Raw genomic sequence first — 13,333 nt, forward strand, 5'->3', positions numbered from 1 at the left:
CCCATTCCTCTCGCTCGAAACTGTGTGGTTTCATTCAATGCTTTTCAAAGACAGATAAAGGCTGAACAAGAAGATATTTCTACTGCCCTTTCCCTTCTATATTCAGAAATGAGAGCTTGCTTTAACCTTAGATTCTCCCCCTCACCCACTTGGAAAGCAGTGGAATGGAGAGAGAGAATGAATGAATGAGGAACAATTTGTAAATCACTTGGGAAACGTTGTCTGTTACTAAAACAAAGGGGAAGTCCAAATAACTAATTTTAGAATCTGTCCTTAACTGTGCTTCATCTTTTTTTTTCTTGTTCTTATGCTTTTATTTTACTTGCACTACAGTTTTGCATGTCAATGAATAAAAAGACAACATGTCTTCAGTCATAATGGAAAGGTCATCATTTCTCCATTATGACCAAGAGCAACAGTCCTCTTCTCCTTAGTCCTCCCCTCCTCCACCCATGTCAAGGCAAGTCCAGGGAAATGGGACCCCCACTCAATCCAGGACGTCCCTTACCCCAAGCCCCTTCGGTGTCCAAGGGACACCTTCCACCTTGGGCATCCTCTCCCCATCCCGATTCCCACACTACCTCTGGCTCAGCAATCCTGTGGTTCATCTTTTTCCCTTTGAAAAACAGGGGGAAGAGCTCCTGGGTGGCTCAATCGGTTAAGCATTTGCCATTGGCTCGGGTCATAATCTCAGGGTCCTGGGATTGAGCCCCACATTGGGTTCCCTGCTCAGTGGGGAGCCTGCTTCTCCTTCTCCCTCTGCCCCTCCCTCTGCTTGTGCTCTGTCAAATAAATAAATAAAATCTTTGAAAAACAGGGGCAGAAATCATTCTTAGTAGCTATTAAGTGTATTTAAAAGAATTGTGGAGGAAAGGTAGTGTTCATAAAACTCCACAAACGTGCAAAGCGTATAAGGCTCAATAGTGCTAAGTCTTCCATGATTTCTGGTGGTGTCAGTCTACCATTTTGCTCTCCACTGTTGAAGGTAAAGAAAACATACCTGAAAGGAGATTGTTGTGTGTCAAATATATTAGGGACTCAGTGAATGACTGCTGAAGCTGAAAGGATGAGCTGGTGTTTCAGAGTTCTTGATGTCCTATAACAGGTGCTCAATAAAGTGCCTACTAAATAATCAGGTCTCTCAAAGACTCCATAATATGTCTCTTGATTCTCAGGTCTAGGGATTAACAGAAGAATTCCTCATTCAAATGTGGTGCTTCCAATATAATGCAAGTAAATCTCATAGAAAACTGTGTGGTCTGAGAGGTTTAAAGGGAGGAGAAGGTGAACAAAACCTTACCCACTCTTGCATCCGGGTGCTCTGCATGTGGCTTAATGTACATAAACCTGACCCCCTACACAGCTGCCTAACTGGCTTCCAACCCCCTAGGCCCATCACACCATCCTCCACGGAGCTCCCAGCAGTCTTTGAAAAAGTGGCATTATTTTTTATTATTTCACACCTTGTTTAAAATTTTTCAGTATACACTAAGAATTAACCAACATCTCTATCTTTTAACACAGTATATGAGGTTCACCCTGATCTGGCTCTCACTAAACTCCAGCTTTTTTGTTGGTTGGCTGGTTGTGTTTTTGTTTTTGTTTTCTGGAGGCAGAGGGCTTTTTTTTTTTTCCCCAGGAGGTTCTGGTTTTCACTGTGTTCAGGTCTTTCCTCCCAAAGCTGGCCCTGTGCATAGAAGGCCCCTTCCCTTTCTCTTTTTTACCTTTAAGCCTCCGTTCTGGCACCTCCTCCTCCAGGAAGCCTAAGGCTGAGTCAGGTACCCCCTTTCTCTCTCCAGCAATTACTCAGACTATCCTAGCACTGCACCTTCAAGTTATTTTGTTATTATTTGGCTCCCTTCTAATGCTCAGTGCTCACTCATTCCAGCACATTACTCATCAGATTGGCACAGTCTGGCACATAGTGGGTACTCAAGAGATCTGTAATAAATGAATGAATGCTGGATGGCTGTACATGGGGAAAAGTTGCAGCAGCCAAGCTAAGAATTAATGGCCTAAAGTGGTCCCTGAATGCCTTTCTACCTCGCCCCATAGGCCACACTTAGGGGGATCTGTGATTGGAAAAAGAGGTACATTTTGGCCCCAAAGGGACATTGACCTTGAAACTTCTTATATGAGCAGAATACAGCTGAGAACTTAAGAGGTTAACATTTTGGGTGCCTGGGTGGCTCTCAGATGGTTAAGCGTCTCCCTTTGGTTCAGGGCGTGATCTCCAGGTACTGGGATGGAGCCCCACATCAGGCTCCTGGTTCAGCAAGGAGTCGGCTTCTCCCTCTGCCCCTCCCCACTTGTGTGCACGCACTCTTTCTCTCTCTCAAATGAATAAATAAAATCTTAAAAAAAGAAAAAAAAAGAGGTTAACATTTTTCTCTAAACTACTCATCAAGAAACAAGCCCAGCATATACCGGCAGAAGTTCTCAACCCTAGCACCAAGTTGTTAATGACAGCGGAAGGTGAACTGTCCCTAAGATTCTACAAGTTCAGAATTTTTTTTTTTAAGTTCAGAACATCTTTAATGTTTAAGGTTCTGTCTTTGAAGTTCTTGTAAATTTATCATTTTTTCCATAAAATGAAACAGATTTTTTGGTAAATTACCTGTCAGTTAAATGACTTAATTTCCCAACTCACAGATACACATCTCAGTTAGTCCAACTGATATTCCAGGAAAGCCCCATATTTATTCTATAGCTTCCCATTCTTTTCCAACTCCCACCAGAGAATACATTATGACATTATGGCTCCTCTTTCTATACTATATTCCTAAAAACCAACTGTTAGCCAAAATTCATGGCAGGAGAAAAAAACCCTAGAATAAAAATGGAACAAGGATGACCTTCAGAAATAGAAAAAATGGAGGACATGGAAGGGAGGACTTGTCCTCAGTCTGAAAGCCACATAAAACGTCATACGTGTCTATCTAATGATTCTAGAGTGACTCCACCCACCAATATCCCCATTCCCTTGAGAGCTCCCAGTGAATCCTACCATTTCTGTGGCCTCTACAGAAGTAAATAGTGCCTACAGGTGATTTCTCTCTTGGCATCACTTCATACAAAAAAAGCCTCATATATTTGCATATAAGTGAAAAGATACTCAACACAGCACTCTTTGGAGTTGAAATTAAAAACCTGAAAACTTAAATGCCCACCAAGAAAGGACTGGTGAAATAAACGACAGCACATCTCAACAATGACCCGTCATGCACAATATCACATAGCTATCAAGTAAAATAAAGGAGATCATTGCTACACATCCACCCATGCACTGCAAGGGCTCCAGAATGTGTGGTTCAAAGAAGAAAGCAGGGCACAGGATTGGTATAATTCCTACTGACTAGAAAAAAGGGAGGAACATATATATTTATTATATATAGAATATCTCTGTAAAAACACACCAATGGTGCCCCCTGGGGGGAAAAACCCTCCAGGGGTTACTGGAGGAGGGAGACTGACTTGTTATTATGCACAAAAATTCTATTGCTTAAATTTTTCACATAAACTTTTCAAAAACCAAATTGTTTGTATGTGTATTTGTACATAAAACACACTTTCAAAACAAAAGCTATCTAGAGGAAGTAAAGGCAAAAGCAAAGAGGAAGGGCGAAGCCTGGCTCACTCTCCACACGCCACTCCTGGCTTCCGGTGCCACAGCCCAGCAGACCAGGCGGCTGCCACTGCCTGCAGCGTGGCTGGTTTCTCAGTCTGGAAGGCGCCGTGCTTTCTTTCAAGAGGAGGGTCACCAATGATGGAGAGGATGCAGGAAAGAGACCCTATCATAAAAATGCGAATTCTCAACATTTGCTGCAACATGGACGGCACTGGAGCAGATAATGCTAAGTGAAATAAGTCAAGCAGAGAAAGACAATTATCATATGATTTCTCTCATCTATGGAACATAAGAACTAGGATGATCGGTAGGGGAAGAAAGGGATAAAGAAAGGGGGGGGTAATCAGAAGGGGGAATGAAACATGAGAGACTATGGACTATGAGAAATAAACTGAAGACTTCAGAGGGGAGGGGGGTGGGGGAATGGGATAGACCGGTGATGGGTGGTAAGGAGGGCACGTATTGCATGGTGCACTGGGTGTTATACGCAACTAATGGAGCATCGAACTTTACATCGGAATCCGGGGATGTACTGTAAGGTGACTAACATAATATAAAAAAAAAAAAAATCATTAAAAAAAAATGCAGATCCTCTCCCAACATTCTTTGGAAATTTATCTTCATGAATTGTACTTTCAATTAAGGCATGTCTCAAAGTTTCTATTTCTTTTCCCTAGGAACTCTATTTTTTTTTTTCTTTTGAGAGCAAGAGAGAGAGCGTGCAAGTGTGAGCCAGGAGGGGCAGAGAGAGAGAGACAGAGAGAGAGAATCTTAAGCGGACTCCATATCCAGTGTGGATCCCAACACAGGGCTTGATCTCAGGACCCAAAGATCATGACCGGAGCTGAGATCAGGAGTCAGCTGCTTAACAGACTGAGCCACCCAGGCCCCCCACTACAAACTTTAAAAGGCATCTCTACCTTCATTCCCCATGTTCAAAACAATTTGCATATGCTGCTAAGACTGAGGTTGAAGAAAATGTGAAGGACTCTTCCTCTACATTGAGTACCAATCCACCTTGACAATAGGCATTCTTGACAATAAACTCTGGGGGAAGAGCCTGTTCACTCCTGGACAAGCTGGCCAATTACACAGTGAGGAGTTCTTCTGGATGGCGTCACGCTCATCTTCAGCCCCACAACAACTTGGGAAGCTTTCATTCCCAGTACTTAACCCCTTAAATGAAATCAGACCAGTGTTCAAGCCAATCCATACCCAGGAGCCAAAAGGAATAATTAAAGGAGTGAATGTTTTATTGTTTAGTGTTTAATAGAATACATAACAAGTCACATAATCAATGATTCATTACTTCACACACAGGGAGGAAAACAGTATCGAGTAGGTCTATTATACAACTGGTTGTGAACAGGGAGAACGAAAATCTCTAGAGCATTCAGATGGTTGAAGAAATTCTCACTTAAAGTTTGGGCACATCTGAATTGTCTTTTTTAAAATACAGAGAGATTTTTTTTTTTCTTGGCTTTCTGTTTCATTAGAAAAGTCTGATAATCGTTATGATTTTTTTTTTCCTTTCCCCTTCTATTTTGAGAAAATGGCTCAGTGATAAGTATCATTTAGCATATAATGTTTTCAACAATTGCATAATCCCAGAGAGCTCTGTGGGAATCTTATATTGTTTGGCAGAGATGAGTTTTTCGGATACAGGGGAAAATGTAAATAACATATAATTTATGTCTTCAAAATTAACATCCTCAATGGACGTCTTAAAACTTTTGTCATTAAATGTCACTGATGATGTGTGAATGGTCACATGAATTATCATCATTTGTATTCAATAGTAATGGGAAAATTCACCTGCCTATAAAGTCACAAAGACAGTTGTATAATAGTTTACATTACAATCAATGTTCACATACCTCAAAATACATTTAAAATACAAAAAACTTGGCCTGGGGGGGAAAAAACCACAAAATGTATAAGGTGACAAGAATTCTTGGTCAACTATTCATCTTCCTACCACACAAGATTAAATTCTAATGTAAATAGTCTGCTTGAATTTCTTCCACCTAAGTTTCAAGGGCCCCAGTAGAGAATCTAAATCTTCAAATTCAAAGATCTTTAAGATTTTTACTGTCCAAAATTATGACAAAGAAAAGTTAACTTCAACATAACTTGTTTCTGGCTCTAGGAAACCCTATATCCGGTACCACAGCCACTGAAAACCCAAGAGTATTTTATTTATTCTCAAGAGACAGACTTAGGTCATCTAAGAAAACTAATTCAGTTTTTAAATGAGTTATCATAAGGAAAAAACAAAAGAAATTCCAAAGGATTTACTCTGCTAAGTTTACAATAAAAAATATTCAGTTTACTCTATTAGAAATTTAAGTCAATTGAATAAAGTACTTATGATTCAGACTATAAAAGAAGTTCTTACAGAATTTAACCCCTCCAGTCAATACTTTTCTAAATACTTGCACTGTAATTTAGCATTTTTCATGTGGAGTACAAAATGTTTTGAATATTAGAATTTACCATAATTTAAAAAGTAAAAAATTACCAAAGATTCACCTTACATGGCTTCAATGTAATAACATTCCACAGAAAATTCCAATAAAAACTGGAATATGTTATGAGCATTGCCAGTCACCCATTTTTGTCTGAGAATTCAGATTATGCATTTCCTCAGAGAAGCAACAGGCCCCATATATGGATCTGGTTTGAAAGAGAAGAAAATTTTAGCTAGTATTACAACTTTTCACTTTGCTATTAATGCCAAAAAAAACCCAAAAAAGCAAAAAAACAAAAAAACCCCACCACCACCACCACCACCAAAAAGAAACACAAGAACAAAAACAGTACTGAAAGGGAAAAAAATTTTCTAAGTCTCACACCTCTAAGGAATATTTTTCACAACATACAATTTGAAAAATGAGACTGAATATGGTTCATGGTGTATGTCTATCAAAAAAATAGGCGACTTGTCCAACACCTGGTGCAAAAGCACTGAACATAGTACCTGTGTTTTTAACCACCACTGTCAACGATTCTTTTTTTTTTTAATGAAATTTATTAAATCTCATGTCACTCATTTGTCCTTACGAACCAAACGGTCATTAAAGGCATGACATAGGTAAATGCACGCTACACTGGGTCAGCTTCATGCAGTCCTAATTACTAATTTATGACATTCTCCCAGGTTATTTGAATGGTTATCTTTGGAGGGCTTACCCAAAGCCAATAACCCTCAATAACCCATCCAAGCTCAGAGGTGACAATCGACACTCCAGCCCCCTTTGTAGACCACTAAGGGTCCGTCTGTGGCCCACAGTACACCGAAGAGAAGGAACCAAAAAGTGCCCACGCTGAGTCACCCAGACACTGTGACATTATCCACCCAGTGCAGAATGTGTTTCCTACCCAGCCTTTACTTTGAGCTAAAAGTAAAATATTTTCCTTTTTCGAATGCCAGCCTTTGAGAGGACAGTCATCCCTAGGAAAAGAAGTCAGTTTACGGTCTCTAACCATTTAAATTCCCAGGCTTTGACATAATGAAAGGGGTAGGGGAGCACTGCAGGGCAGTCAGGGTGTGTGGGGAAGTGAGATCTATATGCCCAAAGAAGTGGAATAGTTATTCAACTCAAAGTTTTACAAGATAAAATTCATAGAACTTGAGTGGCACAAACAAAACTTTAGCAGTTTCCCATGACTTCCCAGAGTTGTGCAGATTTAACAGGGAAATCAGAATCCCAGAGTCTTGCCATCTGTCAGTGGCTTTGATCTGTCCTAAGATGTTGTCAAGCATGTGCTTTTCATCACACGATCTAACAGAACACCCTATAAGGTGGAGAAATTTCTGTGACACTCTTTTGTCCAGAAAGCAACTTTGCTACATCATTTCAGGCTTGAAACAGAGATAAGCTCTGTGGCGCTACCTACTCCGAGAACACACCCAACATATAAGCAAACACAACTTCCAGGAGTTCGGCTTCCACTTCCCTTACAATTACAATCTTTATACATAAAGTTAACTTAACCTTTCTAAAAATGTAACTCCAATGAAAAGACCTCCAATCTTTCTGTTTACCAACTAAAAAAAAAAAAAATTTGTGGGGTAAAAATACAGGTACCTTGATTTTAAGTGGACAGTTAAATTATTATTATACATAACTAATAGCCAAGGAAAAAAGTATGGAGCAAACTCAGATTTATAATCACGTATTTCTTCCTAACCCAGTGTCCCCAGAGACAAGGATCTAAGAAACTCATGAAAACATGTTGCTTTAGTATATACACTATCTGATGCACGTTATTGGGGGTAAATACAGGAAATTTTTTAGCATTAGTAAATGAATTAAAAAACTAAATGATTCGTGTAAAATGTTTATCTATGGTATATACAGATTGAATCACATGAGTCTAAGAATAAAACTGTTCCAATTCTTAGTATCTGTTATGGACATAGTAAGATACAGTACAAGATTCATTTTTAAAAAGAAGAAAAAAATAGCACTGATTTGAACACTGAAAACGACTCTTACAAAATCTTTAAAAACATACTTCAGAGAAACTGCTGAAACTAATGAAAAATGAAAGGCTTCTCCGTCATCACAGAATATCCAAAGGAGCCTCACAGCATGAAAGACAAGGATTCACTTAGCTTCACCTAAGGTGTAGATAGGCTATGCACTGGGAATTTATTCTGTGTTAGAGTAAAGGCATAAGGCAACGGGGTCTCCTTGTTTCTCTTGCATTTACCTAAAACACTATTTTATTGCTCAGCCCACTTGTAAGTACATTTTTGTCTTCGTTTAAAAACATTTCATTGTACAGCTACCTACAAATGGGCAGCCCTTGGTGCTTCTCTCTCTCTGCAGCTCTGTCACCCAAAAAGAGTCCACCTTAATTTCAAACAATCTGCAGGAAAGAAGTGGCATTTTCAGGTTTTCAGGGTTTGCCCAAAAGTCAACATTGGCTGGGCTTGAAGAAACTAAGGATTTTAAGAAGAGACCTTAAGTAACCAAAGTCAAACAGATTTTGCTCGTTAATAGATCTTAAAATCAGGATTTATAATCAACAAGAAAATAAAGTTAAAAAAAAACAACTGAAGTTCAAAAACTACTGGGTAACTCTTTGGTTAGGTTATGTAAGTATCAGCAACTTCTAAGTTTAGGACTCAAAACACTTCAATAAACTGCCAGATAAGAGTAGATCAGTTATTAATCTTTATAAAATGCTTTCCATGTTTTTGTGTACAATTTTTTAAATGTGCGTGTACTCAAACGGATGGCACAAACTTGCAACTTTCAAATAATAAATGAATGTCTGCTCCTCCCTTCCCACCCCTTCACCCCTCCTTCCTCCCTCCCCATCCCACCCCCCAAGTCTTACGAGCTAAGGTCCTACTGCCATTCACTGCAAGAATACGGGCTTTATTCTAATACCCACAACGTGCATTATTACTACCCAGCTCCGTTCACAGTCACTGCCAGGTGACTTCCCGCAGTGCTTGGTGACCTGGGCTGTCTCGCCCTTGTCGGCGTCTGCACTCTTGCTCCCTCTCGCCAAGAACGGCGGCCATGTCGACCAGTCGAACTAAGGGCATCGGGTGCTGGAGCCAAGGAGAAAGGGCGCCTCCTTACGCAGGAGGGTAACTTTCTACAAGTTTAAGCCACAGCGAAGACTCTGTTGTGCACGGAAAAGATACGATCCTTCATTGTGCCAGCACTAGATTCTTTTCCTACTTCTATCTATAACTTGTCAAAACTTTATTCATTTGTAGTCACTGAACTGCCTCCACGGGATCCTAATTCCAGGTCCAGAGTCTTCCACCCAGCCCCCTAAAACTCTACCTTTAAAGAGGGTCAAAAGGCTAAGCAAAGGCCCTTTTAAAACACTAACTATTCCCAGACAGTATTCTCATTCTGATCTCTTAAGCCACGAATGAGTCAAAAGGGCTGGGGATTTCAAGGAATCTTCTACACACTGGACAGGTCCCATCAGGTTCCGAGCAATCTCCCATCCCCAGGTACTTGGTGACTTTGTGGCCACACTGCCCTCATGAGATCCAGACTGAAGGACAATCCAGGGGAGTGGTGGTTTGAGTCAGGGGGCAGAGGAAGCACTGGAGGGGGGTACATCTGGGCTCTCTCCGTTAGCGGGGTCCAAAGAAGACGAAGAAGCCGAGAGGATTTGCGGCTGCAGTTTCTCAAGTGGGGGGTGAGTGGGCCTGGCCCAGCTACTAAAGGTGGGAGACAGGGGAATGGAAAGGCGTGGGGTGGGAGGGGAGATCTATAATCCTCTCCTTGGCAGGAAGGAAGGGGGCTGGGAGCGCTGGAGTCGCAAGGGGGTCTGGGGAGCTCACTCCCTGCAGAAGACGTACTCCGTGTAGCTGGTCCAGATCTTGTCCTCGCTCTGGTCGGTGCTGCTGGCGAAGGCGCAGGTGCCCGTGGAACTGCACGCCACCATGTGGAAGCCCGACTCAGACAGCTTGTCGAAGGCCTGCTCCAGGAAGTTGAACTTGAGGTAATAGCGCGAAGTGTAGCGCTCGGGAGGCCGGTCCGGGTCCCGGCTCTCATTCAGGGTGTCGCCGAACACCTCCTTGGCCAGCGACGTCTTGCCGCACACGGTGATGCGTGCCACTCGCCGGAACTTGGCATCCGCCTGCGCGTCCCGCCCGATAGTGTAGGAGCCGCGGTAGCCGATGGTGATGTAGCCCGAGCGCCGGCTGCCGTCCAACGACTGGGACGGCGTGAGCAGCGGGCCCGCCGCACCCCCAGACGGGCTGCGGCTAGCCAGCTCCAGCGTGGGCGACGGCGCCCCAGCCGACGAGCCCTCTTGCTGTTCGGGCTCGGCATAGCCGAGCGGCAGCAGCTCGTCGCCCAGCGAGCCCTCCTTCTGCACCCCGCGCCGCGAGTGCGGCGGCGGCGGCCCGGGGCCGGGCTGCTGGGGCGCCCCGAGGCGGCGCACGAGCTCGGGTAGCTCGAAGTACTCGGCCTCGCGCTGCAGCCGGCTGCGCTCGGGGAAATAGTCGGGCAGCACGAGCTGCAAGTCCCGCAGGTAATCCAGGATGTAGCGGAACAGGAAGCCGTCTCGGTCCAGAAAGAAGCGGCCTTTGCTGTCCCGGGCCAGCTCCTGCGGCTGTTGCTGCGTGAACATGCGCCAGAGCAGCGAGTCGGGCACGGACACCACCGTGCAGCGCCGGGTCACATACACCTGGCCCCCCACGTTCAGCTCCACGATATCGGGGAAGAGCGGCGGCTCCGCCGAGGAGGACGAGGAGCCGCTGCCACCCCCGCCGCCGCCCCCATTGGGTAATCCACGTGTGCTGTCCGCCAGAGCCATGGCAAAGAGGTGGCGGGTCTGGGCTGGTGGCAGGGAGAGGGGCCGCGAGCCGAAGCCGCCGCCGCCTTTCCCGGACGCTAGCTCAGCCCTGCGCTCCGGCCGCCGCCGCCGCAAGCCGCGCAGAGCCCAGCGGTGCGAGCGCGCTGCTGTGCGCCCCCGAGAACCCCGGTGCGCTCGGCCCGCCTCACCCGCGCGCTCCAGGCGAGTGCCGGGTCTCCGCCGGCGCGCGGCTTAAGTAGAGACGCCCGCTCCCGCGCCGCGGCGCGCAGGAGGCGTGGGCGGCTGCGGAGCGGCGGAGCCTTGCTCCCCCGGGCGGGGGGGGGACGGCGGAGCGGAGAATCGATTTGCATCCTAAACGCTGACGCCGCGCCCGGCTCCTGGCTCCACCCCGGCTCGCGCGCGTCGGGGGCGACCCGACTCCCCCGTCGCCCCACCTCCAGCTCGCCGGGCCCGCGCTCGAACCCTTCCCGCTCCCGCCCAACTTTCTTCCCCTCCAAAATGGACAGGGCCTGGGACGGGCCGCGTCGGAAGACGAGCTTCCTTCGGAGCGGCCGTCACGGCGCCCTCTCCCCTGCTGACCCCGCCTGGAAGGAGGACGTAAACTTTCCGGCTCCCCGCGCCCGGGCAGTAGAAGAGTGCGTGGCCGGCTCGGCCCGGTCGCCTCCGGAACTGACCGCTGTAAACACTGGAGCTGTGGCGCTGCCCTAGTCGGTTGTTGTGTTGCTGAAAGTTCTCAAGAGAATGTGGAGGGACGGAGGGGCCGCCCCGGTCCGGAGGCGGCCAGATACTGTTGACGTTAACTAGTAGCCTCGAAAAAGCCCGAGAAACAAAACTCCTCACTCTCCAGCCGTAGAACTGTCACGGATAGTTGCTTTTATGGGTGAAGAGGCGAACTCATTGGTTGACAGACCTCAAGGTAGAAAGAAATGAGCGGCAGTGGCGACGGGAGAACTTGGGTGCGCCCAAGGAGTGACTTGGTGGCGCGTTCCCCAGCGTGTGGAGGACGCGGCCTCCTCCCGTGGCGCCTTCGAAGCCAGGCTGCCCGAACACAGTGAGGCCGAACTAACCGCCCCGCCCCCGGCCCCTTTCAGCCTTCGCTGAATCTCGCCATAAAACATGGAGGTTTTGCGGAACTAACGAAATTTGGAAAAAGCACCTTTCAGCCCCTGCGTGTTTCTCCTCCCAAAGGGCCCGGTGCGCCTGCTCTCTCGTGCACCTCGGTCATTCCAGGCGGTCCTCTGAAGGTTGCCTCTAGTCTCAGGGCCTTTGTACTTTTGAAGGCCCTGTCTAGATTCCACCTGGTGCTGTAACTGCTCGCTCCACATCTGCATTCACCTGGCCCGCTGCAGCCCAGAGGACGCCTTCTCCCGCACCCCGCCAAGCCTTCCCAGGCTTCCCAGGCCGAGGAGCCCTCGGGATCGCTCCCTCCATGTGCCAGCCTGACCACGCCCAACACATTCTGAAATCTCAGCTTTGTGGTGATGATCTGATCCCGACTTCGGTACATAAAATGAAGAGCTACTGAGCACTACAGAAGAGAGGCGGGTGAAGGATGGTAAGGAATCACGTCAATGAGTAAGTGCTGTGCCACCGCTATTTGCCAGGGCCAGATAGTGAAGAATGCAAGGCTGAGTAAGATCCAAAGCGCCTTCCGTGTAGCCCATTAGGCAAAGGGTCAGAAGTCTGCGCAGTTGTCAGATCAGTTTGAAGTACAGACCGTCAGTCAGGATAAATCAGGGGAGATCCTTGTTCTCGATAATAATGTTTACCCTTGTTGTAACTACCCAGTGAGCTTTACAGTCTTCTCATGGGTAAGTGTCATTTTTACTTTGAAATGTTTATGTCTCAGAGGGGAGGGGGGTGGGGGAATGGGATAGACTGGTGATGGGTGGTAAGGAGGGCACGTATTGCATGGTACACTGGGTGTTATACGCAACTAATGGAGCATCGAACTTTACATCGGAATCCGGGGGTGTACTGTATGGTGACTAACATAATATAATAAAAAATCATTAAAAAAAAAAACAAAAAAAATGTTTATGTCTGCTGAGCAATTATCTCATTCATGTCAGAGTGCTGAAATATGATCAAGCCCCAAACCAGCTCACTTAATTGCAAGTACAGATTTTGATACTGAATTTATTTGACTGCTCTTTTTTTGTTTGTTCTTTGGGATAAATAATAGATGACACAAAAAGTTCCAAGTTCCAACACTGAATTTCTAGATGGTTGTGCTACTATTTGGTATATCAATGTCACAAGACTGACAAAACCAGTCTCTTTTCTACAAAACCCAGAAAAGCCTTCTTTCTGTACATATTTTTATATCGTTACTTTGTTCATTGTACCAACAGATCCTTTCAGTTCTGCCTTTAAAATACTTCCCGACTATTAATGGTT

General features: G+C 45.6%; 1 protein-coding gene across 1 annotated transcript; it reads right to left on the reverse strand.

Moving 5' to 3' along the window:
• Positions 1-4,860: 4,860 nt before the first annotated feature.
• KCTD12 (potassium channel tetramerization domain containing 12) lies at positions 4,861-11,140 on the reverse strand. The gene has a single exon (XM_019792904.2). The coding sequence runs from the start codon at positions 10,931-10,933 to the stop codon at positions 9,950-9,952; it is 984 nt and encodes a 327-aa protein (XP_019648463.2). The 5' UTR covers positions 10,934-11,140; the 3' UTR covers positions 4,861-9,949.
• Positions 11,141-13,333: the final 2,193 nt, after the last annotated feature.

The sequence above is a fragment of the Ailuropoda melanoleuca genome, chromosome 7 (genome assembly GCF_002007445.2).
Source record: "Ailuropoda melanoleuca isolate Jingjing chromosome 7, ASM200744v2, whole genome shotgun sequence".
NCBI lineage: Eukaryota > Metazoa > Chordata > Mammalia > Carnivora > Ursidae > Ailuropoda > Ailuropoda melanoleuca.